The sequence below is a fragment of the Esox lucius genome, chromosome 1, assembly GCF_011004845.1.
Source record: "Esox lucius isolate fEsoLuc1 chromosome 1, fEsoLuc1.pri, whole genome shotgun sequence".
Taxonomy (NCBI): Eukaryota; Metazoa; Chordata; class Actinopteri; order Esociformes; family Esocidae; genus Esox; species Esox lucius.
In genome coordinates this window covers 21,603,256-21,618,980 of record NC_047569.1, presented here as the reverse complement: position 1 = coordinate 21,618,980, position 15,725 = coordinate 21,603,256, and the positions used below count along the sequence as shown (strand labels likewise).

Below are 15,725 nucleotides of genomic sequence, written 5' to 3'. Positions count from 1 at the left end.
GTACATGAGCCTTTGCCAAATGTCTTACCAGACCATGTAATTAAAGGTTGCTAGATTGAGCCCAGCAGTGAAGATGGAAAGTTGTTCAAAGTTTAAAAGCTCACTTGCTCCAAGCTCTGACCCCTCTCTCTGGGGGATATGTAATTTAAAAAAACACATTTGTTATTCACATTTTTATAATAGGCTATGCCTTGTAAAATGTCTAAATATAAGCACTTACATTGTTATTAATATAATGGAGCCAGTATGTTACAAGAACAGCTCAAATTCTTTCCCGCGGTACCATGTGGCAGAAGCTGAGGCCCTAAATAGTAAACACTTATCATTAGCATTCCATGTCACACAAAGGCTTTTGTCTTCATTGTCTGCCTTGTATAAAACCAAGATGATCGCAGTCTCCCACAATGTGTGGTTTCTGTGATCAAATAGAAAATGTAAGCATATTTAGTCTTCGATTGAAGATTGGATGTGACAATCATTACAGCTTTACAATAGTACTGGCCCTGAAACCTTTATCTGTTAGTTCAGGTTATTGCATACTCTTGAGATAATATGATTACAAAAGAAAACATTTCTGTAGAATTTATGCAAACCTGTAGTCTTGTGTCTGACCAAAACATCTAAGTTGGAAACCACATACGTCTCAGTGTTGAGCCTAGAATATACTGTATTAGCGGTCCAATGTAGAGGAGATATGCTACAGTAGCAGCACATACAGAACTGCTCCTCCTAGGGAGAGAGAGAGAGTGTGGGAGGGGAGGTAAGGAGAACCGGAGGAGGGTGTAGGAGGGGGAGGGTAAACACAACCAGACAGACAGAGCCATGTCTGACAGCCCTGCTCACTGAAAGAACAAGGGACAGAGGAAATAAAGCATGTGCGAATGAGTACAAGAGAGACAAGAGGAGGGAGGGAAAAAAGAAGATATAGGGTGAGAGAAAGAGAGAAACCAAAAAAGAAAAATATATGCAGGAACTGCAGGAAGGAACAAAAACATTGTGTTCGTGAATGGGAGCTGGTGAGCTCAGCCATAGGGGAGTGTGTTGTGAAAAACCAGGCAGAATTCAACTGTTGGTGAGTATAAACACCAATCCTTTCCCACAAGCTGGGAGGGACTGAGCCTGGATTTTAAGGGAGTGATTTGGAGTCCAGGGCTGTTGTTAGGATTTTGAGCTTCATGTAGGGAATATTCTGCATGGACACGGTTTTATCATTTTGTTACAGTAGCTGTTATTGCAGATTGAACACGGTGGGGTGTGTATGTGTGTGACTTCTGAAGGCTGATTCTGGCTAGTGTTGGCAGTGCTGCTCCTAGCCCTGCTGCTGGGATTTTCTAGGGGCTATGTTTCTGACCGAGGACCGGGGCAGCATCACCAAAATGCAGGGCAGAGCCTGCTGAATGGGAGGTTAGAAGTGCAACAAACCAGCATGGGAGCCAAACAGATGAAATGGTAAGAGTTGGATTTGACAGAATAATATGCATGATCAAAATTGTTAGGACACCCTATCTTTCCCTCTAGTCGTTTGAATCAGTGTCTGTAGAAATGCAGTGTTTGCATTGACCATTGTCTACACATATATCTTGATAGTAATGTTCTACAGTGACAAGAATGGTACTTCGATACATACATGTTTGAAAATCTAGACTTCTATTAAACAGATGTTACACAAACTACTGATAGTGTTCTAGCTTAAAGAGACTGACTAGTACACATAATTTTTGGTCTGGGCTGTGGGCTTTTGTCTGAATGTAGGTGTGGGTGTGCCTCTGTGGTATGGATTATGTAGGCATTCTATCATGGAGCTGGATGCATGACATTGCCTAGCAACGGATATCTACAGTGTTTATCATTGCTGTGATTTCTATTTTCAGATCAGCTTACATATCTGACTTACTGTGATCAGACTGATTCAAATCACACTGTGTATGAGTACACTCACATATGTTTAAGTATTTTGTTCCAGAGATTAGGATTATTTCTGTTTGGTAGGGGAGGTTCCATTGCTAACTCAAAATGTATTGACTTTAAACACATAAAATAAATTATACAGTAAAATAGGCCACATGTCTTAAATGTGTGTGTGTGTGTGTGTGTGTGTGATCCTCTTGAAAAGATATATTAATGCAAATGTATAGAATTTTTTTAAATGTATTAAAACATATTTCAAGAGGATTTATTATATTTTATTAAAAGGGATTTATTCCAAGGGTGAAAAATTGATGTGCTGAACTGAAGCGCCTCTCTCTGCTAATCTCAGTGGCTAATGTTGGCTTCATCTCCACTGTAGTCCATCTCCTACTGTATGTTGTTGTTGTTGGCACCACACATCAGCAGGGAGCATCAGATGGAAATCCACACAAAAGACAATCCACGCAATATACAGCATGTAACTAATAGCAAACTACACCCAGGGCAAAGGAAGGGTGGTGCCACCACGATAAGAGACATGCAGGCCTACTTCAAATGTCTTAGCCTGTAGTTGTTATTACAGGATTATTTTAAATGAGTTGTGTCATTAAGCGGTACTTAAGGATAATCACAGCAGTAGAATCAGATAAGATGACCCCCAGAGCAGAGCCTCTGTTTATGTGACTTAGCGATTATGTGACTTAGCGTTTATGTGACTTAGCCTTTATGTGACTTAGCGTTACTATCCATGTTTCTGGGCCGCTCTGATATATAAAACCCACAAACTAAGCCCATCATGGAAAATGTCCCAAACCTTCTAAATACATGAATAAATGCTAGGCACATCTATCAGTATTCTCACATCTCTAATATAATTATGCAATATCTACAAACTGAAATCTTCTGCTGCTCTATGTTCACTAAATACTATATTGCCAAGAAGAAACTAACAACCATAGCTGTGAAGCATTTTGCCAGAGTTAGGAGTTGGGGTAGCCAGACATTGTTTCTACCATCCATCTCTACCAACTCAATTACAAGCATGCATGGTACGTGTCAACATTATCATTAATATTTATTTTCCAGATGGTCATTTATTTTCACAGATCAGGCATAGTTCATTCAGGCCCTCTTGTTGGCCATATAAATGCAATAAATCTCTGTCTATTAACAATATTAGTGAATGGATGAAGGATGATGTTGTAACCAATACTTCTTTCCCTATAGCAACCCCAAGGCATAATTACATTCTATTATATAAAGTGATAAATAAAGCCTAATACTGCATTAAATCAGCCATTAATCTCACACATTTGCCTAAATGTAAGTATAGTTAACTGTCAACATTACTTTTCATACAACTTAACTTACGGTTACATTTTGTAGTAAATTAAATTTGTTACCTTCTATCATGTATTTTACCTAAGAAAAATAGGAACATTATCGCTCCCCATTTTCCTACAACATTATCATATGTCTGGCCTATGAGTTATTAACACAAACAGTAGCATTACTAATTCCATAAAAAAATGTATGATGGAATTCCCCCACGGAAAGACACATCTAATACTTTGGGTATCAGAGCACACATGATTTGTAAAGAACATGAGAGACCTCAGTTGTTTGGGAATGTACTCAGCACAGACCAAGATCATCATAACAGACTCTGCACATAAACACTGTACATGCAGGAAGAGGAAACTGTCCTCTCAGAGACTTTGAACTGATGTCTCAGGAGAGAAAAAACTATTCAAAGAATGTACAAAAAATAAAAATGCATGATTCTAAATCCTGCTCCACTTACACTGCTTGAAAAATCCCTCCCCTTTCACAAATTCAATAACTGGGCAAAATGTACACTGAACAACAATATGAATGCAAATGGAACATGTAAGTGTTGGTTCCATGTTTAATTAATTGAAATAAAATATCACAGAAATGTTACATAATGCATAGAAAGCTTATTTAATATTTATTTTAAGGTATGCTTTTGGGTATTGGACAGAACACAGAAAGTGTGCAAGATAAAGTGATAAACCCTATAAACCCAAAAAATCTTAGAAAATTGTTTTATCAATGCATTTTGCATTTATCTTTTTCTTCAGTGTATTTAAAAGTAACATGTGATCTTTTTGACATTCACTCGTGTTTGTGTCAATCGATTTACAGTATTTACACATGTTCCAAGTGAATCATTCTGTGAAGATATTGTTGATTTAAGATGGCATTTATTTACTGCATAATTTCGGGAAATATTCTCTATTTTCACATATTAACTTTTTCCTGTTCCTTTTTATTTGGCTGTGGCACATAAATGTATTCCCTATTTCTGTCTTTGCCTACCATCTGTTGCAGCCTCAGCTCAGGCAGTCCTGCACACTCCCCTAAAGACGAATACATCATTGCAAAGTCCATAGATGCTCCTAAAGAAGCCTTTATCTCAGCTCAGTCTGAAGACCACACAGAGCCTGGGGATGAGTTGACAGAAAATAAATCTGATACAGGTTGGCTACATATATATTCTCTCTGCTTAGATCTGTTCTCATTTTATTTGTCTGTTCCAGAAAAGGGATGTTTTTTCAAGTTGGTCACTCTTCTATTCCTCCATATGTCTTCTTGGCTGTCTGTCTGTGACCTCCAGAAGAGGCATTGTCTCTCTGTGGCCTTTGCCCAGTCCCAATGTATGGTGGGCCAGAAGAGGAGAGATCATGGGAGGAGCAGCTGGAGTGTAACCAGGAGCAGCTGGAGAAGGAGATGCAGGAGGCCAGGAGGATGGTGTTCCGCCTGCAGGTAATTAACTACTGGAACCACACACTACATTTGTTGCAAAAGAAAAGAAAACATGGCTGATGGAGGCCTGGGGTTCCAAACTAGAATTCTGCACTGCACTGAGTACCCTGGAAGGCCCACATGCATTTTAACAGAATATTTATGTCTCAGTCTTTCCAAGTATCCCCCGTGGATAGGCCATGTTTCCTCAAGAGTCCTAGTACTGCAGGTTGGGATCCACTGAAGTAGGAAAAGTTACATCGAAGCAATGTTTTTTAAAGAAATAGGTCACATTCTGGCATGACAGCCAGCCATGCCAGTGAATCCAACACCCTCTCTCCCTCACTTCATCACGGACACCTGTTTTCCTTAATCACGGACCCAATTTAAGTTCCTACTTCCCCATTGTATCCTGTCGGTCTTTGCATTCTCCCTGTGCTTGTGTCCTGCCTCTCCATTCGTCAACGTTACAAAATAAATGTAAAATTCACATTTTTGGTAAATTGTTCAAATGTGTGCAGTCCACATACTGTAGTTGTTAGCAGAGTTGGGTAATGGGGAGTAACGGATTAATTATGTTAGAAGCAAAAATATTGTAATTGGATTACAGATACTTTTGAAAAAATGCATAAATACGTCTTGGACTGCTTCAATAAAAATAATAATAATAATTATTATTATTATGACACGTTGCATGCGCGCAAAGGTGGGCATGCATAACTCGGTTGGTTATTATTTAGTGACCGAGGAAGCGCTAGTTTAATTTTCTCCGGTTTCGACTGGTGAAAACAACTTTGTTATGTTTTAAATAAGGAGTCTGTGACAGCGGTTTGTAGCCAGCAATGCTATCTGCTTTATTCACACACTCGTCATCTTAAAGAACAAACCTATCAACCATACAACAGGCATGACTAAACAATCACAGCCCAATCGAACTGTGTGGTGCTGTAACTATTAATGCAGCACTGTAAGCACAGTGTCCTTACATGATATTTCCTCCCCCCTCACAGAATTTCAAGCATGAAATTTAGTTTCGAAGTCCCGTAGGTGGTAAGGTCGAGAACATGTACGAGCGGGCTGTGGGGGAGAATCATGAGGACGAGACTGAGGCACCATGCCTTCAGCCTGATGCGTTGGGGCCTCGTGTGGGATCAGGGACAGCGGCATGAGGGTGAGTGGGGCGGAGCCTGTCAACGGGTAATTTGAGCTGGCGGCCAATCATCAGGGAGGCGGGTGAAACACCTGTAGTGGAATGGTGTGTTGCTCGGTAGTGTAACAGCGTGTTTAGGAGGGCTCTGTCGAATGAACCTCCCTGGGCTATGTGTGCTTGGATGCCATTTTTCAAAGTCTGAGTAAAATGCTCCACCCTTCTATTGGCAGGTGGTAGTACGCAGTATGAATGTTACGGATGCCTTTGCTTCCAAGGTAGGATGACAGTTTGGCGGGGACGAAGTGGGGCCCGTTGCCCGTGCTTAGAGTCTTTGCAATAACCCATCAGGGAAAAAAAGGACTCTAAAAAATCAATGATGACCCGAGACGTGACAGAGACAACTGCGATGACCTCTGGCCATTTAGAGAGTAAGTCTTAAGCTACCCTCAGGAACCGTTGGTGATGGGCAACCCCATGGATCTCCCCGGATGTCCAATTGCAAGTGCTCCCAGGGCTCGGTAGACCATGTGAGGGGCTGCATGTGTGGAGGGGCCTGTTGACCAAGCAATCCTTGATGAGAGCTTCGATTTCTCTCTCAATACCAGGCCACCACACCAGGTCTCTGCATCTCTGTTAGAGCTTTACGATACACAAATGACACGTGCACAAAGACACGTGCACGAAGGATACTTGGTACCATGGTGCAAAGCCCACGCGTCACACAAGAGTCATTATAGCAGGAGAGCTCATCCTTGACTCTGGAGAAGGCAGACAATTCCTCAGGCACTTTACGTGGCCAGCCGTTCCTGATGTAAGTGCAGAGATGGCAGATAACTGGGTCCTGTTCTGAAGCCTCCTTCAGCGCGTAGCCTGGAGAGGTTCATGCAGCATTTGGATGATCTCCTGTTCGCCACGGTCTGAACCCGTGAGAGGGGCCACGGCAGAGATCGAGTGGGAGAGTAGATCTGCAACCACATTGTCACGTCCTGGTGTGAACTTGAAGTTTAAGTTATATTGGCGGAGGCGGTCTGTGGCCTGCACCTGACGTTGACAGCAGGGCACTGAGGGCCTGATGGTCAGTCCTTAGGGAGAAAGAACGGCCATATAGGTTTAGATGCCATCACTCACATGACCAGACACTGGCTTGGCGCCTCACGCTCACCTACGGGATACCTCTGTTCTGTTGTGTTGAGGGCCCTGGAGGCTATGGCTGATGCGTCACAGCTGAGAAGGGTAGGGCTGGCGGTGTCGACATGGGCCAAAACAGGGGAAGACGTGAGCTACGGCTTGAGTAGGCATACAGCCTCACTGCAAGCTCGTGACCACACCCAGGGCTCGTCTTTCCGAAACAGTTGTTGTAGTGGAGCTATGGTGGATGAGTACTGGGATAGAAATGCTGTGGATGGCAACGACATTGGACTAGAGAGGGGAGACGCCGTCAGCTGACCGCCAAAAACCCACAAACTCGATACTTGCCACACTTGCATCCATTGAGTGTTGGCCTGTGTTTGGCCAGCGCATTGAACACCCTGTGGAGGCGCTCGTCATGAGTGAAAGGTGTAGGCCCATGAACGACCATGTCGTCCAGGTAGATGGCCTCCCCAGGGATGCCAGCAAGCACTGAGCTCATCACCTTTTGGAAACAGCCGGGAGCAGAAATCAGCCCGAACGGCACCGCAACGTGCGTCACAAACGCTGTAAGGTCCCTGCTGCTGGGGTGCAGTGGCACCTGGAGGTATCCCTGTCGCAGGTCCCGTTTGGAGAAGACCTTGGTGCCATAGAACATGGCTGCCAGTTCCCCCGAGGTGCGCAGCGGATATTTATGGGGAATGACAGACATGTTCACTGGTCGGAGATCCGTACAGACACGTAAGGCCCCTGACTTCATCCTTGATCGATCACCAGGTTAGAGATCCACCTGTTCGATGATGTCCTGTTCCAGTAGGTTTGTAAGCTCAGCATCAACCTCTTCATGAAGAATGCCACGCAGGGGCTGTATGACAGGGGTGACTGTGAGGTCCATCAAAGGCTGGTGGGTAAAAGCAGTGACCCTCAAATAGTGCTGGCCATTTGTGTTGCCAGGATGAGGCAACATGCTTATTCTCTGTCCCCCTGGAAAGAGGTCTAGTCCCATCGGGTTAGCACCTTTTGTGCCATAGCGAACTGTGAGTTGGAGCGAGCCCATTAGGTACATTTTAGAGTCACCATAACCACAGAGGGCAGCGTAGGGTGCAGAGAGTAGCATGGATTTGAAAATGTGTCTGCATTCAGCAATGATAACTGGCATTATCAGTATCCAACAATAACTGGCATCAGTATCCTACAATAGAGGAATACACACATCACTCAGACTGACTGTGCATGATTTAAAAGGGACTGGACCTGAACTCACATTGTGGATGATCGTTGACTGAGAATGATGGGCTGCGTGTTGTGAGTCTACAGGAGACCTTGACAAAGTGGTTCAGTTTTCCACGATTTTGGCACATTTGGCCACGAGTGAGACAATCCTGATAGTCGGTTTGTTCGTTTAATGTGAGCAGTGCTCACAATTAGAAAAATACGAGATTTTGAGATTTTGCACGCAAGCTGACTTTTAAGCCCCAAATTGATTGGCAGAGATATCAAATAAAAACGAGACACACAACACATTGCAGGAAGCATGGCAGGGATGTCGGAGAGTGTTTTCCTGCTTTTTTGTGCTTTGGTGACTTCTTGTGGTGGGTTGAGGCATCTGTCAGCTTAATTGGTTGTAGTCCAGAGAAGTTATGAGAATTTATCAGTTTTCAGAGGGAATGTTCGTTGAGTAAGTGGTGTGAGGAGAACTGTTGGCAAGATGTGCTTTGGAGGACAGGTCCTCATTGATTCTTACAAGCCTGCTGGGAGTTGCATGGTCAAGTTCAATCAAATCGGAAGGGAAGAAATGGGGGAGGGGGGGGACTGCACACAGTAAATAACAAAAATGCAGTTCTCCTTTTCAAATATTTACTGTATTCCTCAAAGTTTTATGTAGTGCTGCTGTGAGAGGAAGAAGGGTGGATGACCTATTGACGTAGCATACACCAGAGGTACACGCTGTGTTTGACAGACATGGTCAGATTGTTTTTATCTACCTCAAGGTGTATTTCTAAGTAGTTTTACTAGATAAACCCATTACCTACAGTCTACACTGACATTGTGTTGGGAAAGACAACAAAACGTAAGTCAATAGCTATGTTTGGTTTTTCGTTCATGGAGGCTATGCTTGTTTTTTTAAATAAAATACAACGCAATTGGGGTCAAAGTGTTTGAAAATACAAAGATTATAAGAGTTAAATGACAATCCACAGAGGGAGAGATTGTGTGTGTGATTTAAATGTGTATGGTAAGGAGTGGAGTGTGGTTACTTCATAAGGAGCTGAACGGGGTTACTTACATTTTCTAAACTGTAAGTGCAATTGTCACAACTGTTTCATGGGACATCACAACTCTATGGCATGTCCGTAAAATGTAGTAACTCACACAAAACATTTAATTAATGCTTCAAAACCTAGTTATTGTGTCAGTAAATTGGCCAGTGCCACCATAATGAAAAGATTTGTTTTCATCGTGTGAGCCGTACTGGTCAACATTAAAAAAACGGTTTTAAACTGCTGCTCAGAAGGCAAGCACAATGCTTCAACTTGAATCCAGTGGAGTATGTTGTTTACAAAGCTCATGACAAATAAAACAGTAAAGGTTTTATTTGATTTGTGTCTTTTCATAAGGTGCAGAGCTGGTTTCATTTAGCAGTCTTGTGGTCTGTGGGTCGAATTGGAGATTAGATTGCAGAAGTACCAACAGTCCCTCACACAGGTGGTTGATTTCTGTGATCTTTGTGGCCTTCTATGGCGCCACGTGGAGTAAATGTCTCGTAGGTCAGTTCGGGTAGAGAATGCATCTAGTTGGGCTTGACCTCACCAACCTTTCCAAAACAATATAACTGTGCCATTGCCATACCAGGTGTTGCTCTCATTTGGGACTTCCCCAGTTTCTTCAGCCACCTGCAGTACAGCCAAGCATTTCCTCTGTCTACACTGTCCATTGAAGTCCAGTAGTGGTGTGGTCTAGGTATGACCGTACATCTTGTTCCCGTAGAACAGACCATGGCTGTGCAGGCTTTACCTGATGTGTAGTTTCTTCTTTCACCAGGCTCTACTCCTGCATGGCTCTCTTCCTGAGGATGAGCAGGACGTCTCTGTGGGCTTCGGGGATAGCAGAGCTAATGCTGAGCAGCAGCTGGTACTGTGTTTGCCTCCATCCCTCTCAGCATTCATTTTAGATACACCATGTTCAGCCACTCACTGCGCCATATCAGTTGTCAGCCCGTCATGCTTTAATGTTTTTACTGTCATCCCAGGCCATGCTAAAGTGAAGATACTATAGAAGCATGAATGGATCTATGTTATCTGCTTAGCATTGCTGTCATGCCTGGCAAATGTTTTCTTATAAGCTCTGACATTTTTCTATCCTCTCATTATTGCGTTCATCCGATCTCGCTTTGAAGGTTCTAATCCGCAGTCGTCTGGACCAAAGCATGGAGGAGGTTCTTGATCTGAAGGTACAGTAAGTGAAAATAATTGGGCATAATATGGATGAGCTACCATAAGAGCAAAAATGTTTCCCTTTGTAATGAAAGATATCTGAGTCTAAGTCTGTCTCTCTGTCCTCTCAGAGGGAGCTTCTGAGGCACAAGCAAGAAGCTCGCCACCTTCAGGCCATTAGAGTAAGCCAATTACATTTGTTTGGGCCAATTTTGATACATGGCTTTTCTTCATTTCTAATTTCAACACTGTGCAGAAGAGAAGCCCCTCTAGCCTCTGGCATGCCCCTACAGATATCTTTGTTAAAATTGTTTTCGTGGCTTCATAACAATACATCAGTTTACTAATTTCATGTGCAAGTCATTCATGCTAGCATTGTCGCTAGCATTGTCTTTAGCATCTGTTTTTCCCGATTAGGATGCTCTTCAGCAGCGTATGGCAGTACAGGAGGCTGCAGTGTTGCAACTGAAGCAGGACCTGCTAAGGTGCAGCATGGCCAAGGAAGAATTAGAGGGGGAAAATGTGAGTCAAATTATTTGATGCTTGCTTGACATTTTGAAAAAAAATTTGATAGGAAGGAAGGTTTCAGGCTTCCAATGTTTATTGCTGACAGGTTTTCGGACACAAGCCTAAATATTCAAAGCAATTAAAATTCAGTGGCTATCTATCTAAGTATTAAAATATTCCCTAAATATTTTGTCAATCCAAATTACAAATGAAGTAAACATTATATTTGTACATTTCTAGGCAGAGCTCAAGCGGAAGTTGAACGATCGGAACAAATTACTCAGTGAATATGAGGTAAAATGTTCAATGTTTCAACATGTGCGTTTGATTATGTAGCTAGTTGAAATGAAACAGATATCACAGCGATGTGTCTTTAAAATCAGCAGCAAGTTGGTAAAAAGGATAGACTACTTCAGCAACAGCAGCTGAAACTGGACGAAGACAGTCACAGGGTATGATGCCATTCTCAAACTGCTTCCACTGGACTCCACAGAATGTAAATTAAATGTGGCTCATTTAAAAAATAAAAAACACACACAAATTCTGTTGCTTGCAGAGTATGCTAGAGTTAATTACCTTTTTTCTTCAGTCATCTAGGAGTGATAATAGTGGGTACATTAACTCTATGGGCCCATCTACTGGCCCAGCCTTCCAACACACAGCGGTGCGTCGTTTACACCTTTGTACATTTCTTACATGAGCTGGTGGGAGGAAGTCTATTTCATTTATGTTTTATGCGAGTGCGTCTCTGGAGCTGTGGACCAACAATATGTGGAGGATTCTATGTGTGTTTCCAGGGCGAGGAGCTGCAGCTCGTAAGGGAAGCCCTGCGTTGTCTGAGGGACGGCTTCTCCGGCCATGACCCTCAGCATCACACCCTGGACACACTGGAGCAGGGCGTGGCCAGACTCATGGACCGTCTACACACACTTGACACACGCCGCAGGCAGGACAGAGGGGTACACTCACACATGCAACCACGCCCACACAGAGGACCATGCCTTACGGGCCTTTTCTTTGTAACCGTGTTTCCGTCCTCTTTTAGGGCCAGTACAAATCACCAGGACGTAGAGCCAACCCCACCGACAGAGACTCGTGGCCCCCCAGCTCAAGTAAGATACACTTTGGTTCTCAACAACATTGTTAATTCTGCTCCATGCAAATGACTGTGTATTTAAATTATGCTGAGTATTATGTTAGGAGGTTTGAAGCTGAAGCCTGAAGCTGTAGCCAGTAAGCTAACCACAAGGTTATTATAGATGCATCGTCCCTGGTCACCATGCACTATCCCGCCATCTGGATTTTGCCCTTATGCATGACGTGGAGACTCGGGTGAAGGGACAAGGGGCAGGTTCATGCCTATGAGCTTGCTGTGAAGTGCAACTCTCCTGAATCTGTTGGGAGTGGTTGCAATAAAATAGGGCAGTATAAATAACTGGATATGATAAAATTGGAAAAATGGGTAAAAGACCTGCTCCTACCATCCCCTCCACCTGGAATGGGATCCCTGAAAAGCTGAAGCAGAGAAGTGATGGTTGAGTTGTAATATAAAACACTTGTAAGGTCAGGCTTCAGGTGGCCTTTACTTTTCACTTTGCCTTTAAATGTGAGATTGTTTGAATTTTTCAGGGAATAAAACTGGATGAAAAACTCATGCTGTATCGTAAGAAACTGAAACCCATGGGGTATCAGAAGAAACTGAAACCCATGGTGTATCATAGGAAACTGAAACCCATGATGAATCGTAAGAAACTGAAACCCATGGTGAATCGTAAGAAACTGAAACCCATGGTGAATCGTAAGAAACTGAAACCCATGGTGAATCGTAAGAAACTGAAACCCATGGTGAATCGTAAGAAACTGAAACCCATGGTGAATCGTAAGAAACTGAAACCCATGGTGAATCGTAAGAAACTGAAACCCATGGTGAATCGTAAGAAACTGAAACCCATGGTGTATCATAAGAAACTGAAAACCATGGTGAATTGTAAGAAACTGAAACGCATGGTGTATCATAAGAAACTGAAACCCATGGTGTATCATAGGAAACTGAAACCCATGGTGAATCGTAAGAAACTGAAACCCATGATGAATCGTAAGAAACTGAAACCCATGGTGAATCGTAAGAAACTGAAACCCATGGTGAATCGTAAGAAACTGAAACCCATGGTGAATCGTAAGAAACTGAAACCCATGGTGAATCGTAAGAAACTGAAACCCATGGTGTGTCAAAAGAAACTGAAACCCATGGTGTATCATAAGAAACTGAAACCCATGGTGAATCGTAAAAAACTGAAACCCATGGTGAATCGTAAGAAACTGAAACCCATGGTGTATCATAAGAAACTAAAAACCATGGTGAATCATAAGAAACTGAAACGCATGGTGTATCATAAGAAACTGAAACCCATGGTGAATCATAAGAAACTAAAAACCATGGTGAATCGTAAGAAACTGAAACGCATGGTGTATCATAAGAAACTGAAACCCATGGTGAATCATAAGAAACTGAAACCCATGGTATATCGTACTGTGACCAAACAAAATGTACCCACTGTACCAGTGAATGGGTAAGTATATCCAAACTTCTGACTGGCACAGTATATGTTTTATTGTTTGTTTTTCAGAAATAGCTCACTCTCATAGTAGCCCTGGCCTGGACTCTTCAGTTTACACTAAAGTGCTCTACTTCACTGATCGCTCACTCACTCCGTTTCTGGTCAACATCCCTAAGAGGTACAAATCCTGAATCACTCTTTAGGTCTGATGGTGTCCATTCCATGTGTGTATTTGCAATGGTATAAAAGGTATATGCATGAGTATATTCAACAGTGTGAGTGAAGGCATGCAGGTGTGTCCATGAGGTACCGTATGTGTTGTGGGTCTGTATCTAGCGTTGTGAGGGAATGTGCATGTGTGTGTGTCTCTGCACAGATCAGTACAACATCAATCCATCTGACAGACTGTGCTGTACTGTTAGGCTGGGGGAGGTAACTCTGAAAGACTTCAAGGCAGCGGTGGATCGCCAGGGCAGCTTCAGATACCACTTCAAAGCCCTCGACCCAGAGTTTGGTACTGTAAAGGAGGAGGTAGGCACGCTTTGTATTACAGCTTTGGGTTAAATTAAGATAGGGTCAGATGTTACCACTGAGAGGGGAATGACTAAATGACTAAATGTATGAGATAGATCAGTTGTATCGTAGATTTAATAACTATCCACACCCCAATAATATCTTTCTCAACAATGTCCATAAATTAATTTAGAATGAAGTTGAAGAACATGTTAACTGGAGGCAGTGGCTTAGACCACTTGACCACGTTTGTCAGTGTGTTGTTTTGGTGGTGTGCGAGGAAGGGAGCCAAACACAGGAAGGCAGGTAGAAATGTTGTTTCTTATTCAAAGTAAATGCACGTACCAAGGAAAAAAGAAACAATTTACCACACCAAACATAGAACAATACCTCACAAAGACGCCCAGGAACACAGGAACTAATATAGGTTACCTCATGAGGGAATGGACACCAGGTGCGTGCAATGACAAGACATGACAGTGCTGTGGGAGGAGGAGCGGCGTGACTAGAAGGCCGGTGACGACGCACACCGAACACCACGCCGAGGGAGAGAGCGTGCGTCTCCCTCACGAGTCCTCGTTATAACATTAGGACACCCTATTCTAATATTACTAGATAATTATTCACCCCTCCTTTGTTCTTTACGTTTTTTTGCGCTAAAGTATAATTATGCATGTATTTAAATGGGATTTTGTTTGTTAAAGTCCTCCATACACTATTTTGTAATGTAAAAGTGGAAGAAAAATATTTGTAAAAGATATACCCAACAATTTAACTATGATTACAAACGTATTCACTCCCTTAAATTAATCCGTATCAGAAAAACCCTTGGCAGCAATTATGTTATTTTGAGTCTCTAAATGCAAAGCACACCTCTAGTCGGCAAAAGGATTTCCATTCGTCTTTCTAGGATCTTTTTGGCTCTATCATAGATTTTCAAACAGATTTATTTTTGGGACATTCAAATCAACAGTATGCATGACTTGATGAATGTATTTGAAATATTAATCCCTCATTAGCTTCTTCAACTGATGTATCCCTTCAGAACAATAAACTATTTTTTTTTTTTACATGCTAAGTTAATGTAGTAAATCCCTATATAGCCTAAAAATATGGTAAAAACTTTATTTGTGTTTCTGGTGTCTGCAGGTATTCCAGGATGGCGCCCTAGTGCCTGGCTGGGAAGGGAAGATAGTGGCTTGGGTGGAGGAAGACCAGGGAGAGAGAAGGAACTGGGAATCAACCAACCATAGAGGGAACCACTAACCTCAGACTGTGACCACTGTTCTACGATGCCATAAAACCCTGTCAGTATTCAGAGACCCAACAGAGATAGATATTATGACAACAAGGACCAATCTATTTATTATTATTTCAAAACCATAGTTTTAAAAATGTGTCTTTCCTGAACATTTTACTTACAGTTACTGTTTGAAATACAAGTTGTAATTACAAAATAAGAGTGATGAATTTGTCCTATATACAATACAATTTTGTTTTAATAAACATGAATTACTGCATGATAAATGACTATGTGTGAATTATTTCCCAGACATGCAGTTCATGTAAATCATTATCAAGCTGGCCTATACAGTGGGGAAAACAAGTATTGGATACGCTGCCGATTTTGCAGGTTTTCCTACTTACAAAGCATGTAGAGGTCTGTAATTTTGATCATAGGTACACTTCAACTGTGAGAGACGGAATCTAAAACATAAATCCAGAAAATCACATTGTAAGATTTAAAATAATTAATTT

The 15,725-nt window shown here is 42.3% G+C and overlaps 1 protein-coding gene across 5 annotated transcripts; it reads left to right on the top strand.

Annotated features, from left to right (window-relative positions):
* The first annotated feature begins 795 nt into the window (after positions 1-795).
* dixdc1a (DIX domain containing 1a) lies at positions 796-15,467 on the top strand. Of its 5 annotated transcripts, none has more exons than XM_010892202.3 (16): positions 796-929; positions 1,278-1,449; positions 4,264-4,412; positions 4,550-4,698; positions 9,998-10,087; positions 10,353-10,406; positions 10,521-10,571; positions 10,807-10,911; positions 11,137-11,190; positions 11,280-11,348; positions 11,486-11,560; positions 11,694-11,855; positions 11,942-12,008; positions 13,524-13,632; positions 13,877-13,985; positions 15,117-15,467. In XM_010892202.3, the coding sequence occupies exons 2-16, from the start codon at positions 1,427-1,429 to the stop codon at positions 15,231-15,233; spliced, it is 1,383 nt and encodes a 460-aa protein (XP_010890504.1). In that variant the 5' UTR covers positions 796-929; positions 1,278-1,426; the 3' UTR covers positions 15,234-15,467. The 5 variants fall into 5 exon arrangements, with proteins under 5 accessions (XP_010890504.1, XP_019906038.1, XP_019906077.1 ...); XM_020050479.2 differs by having other exon boundaries at positions 796-1,072; positions 1,302-1,449; XM_020050518.2 differs by having other exon boundaries at positions 796-1,072; positions 11,283-11,348.
* Positions 15,468-15,725: the final 258 nt, after the last annotated feature.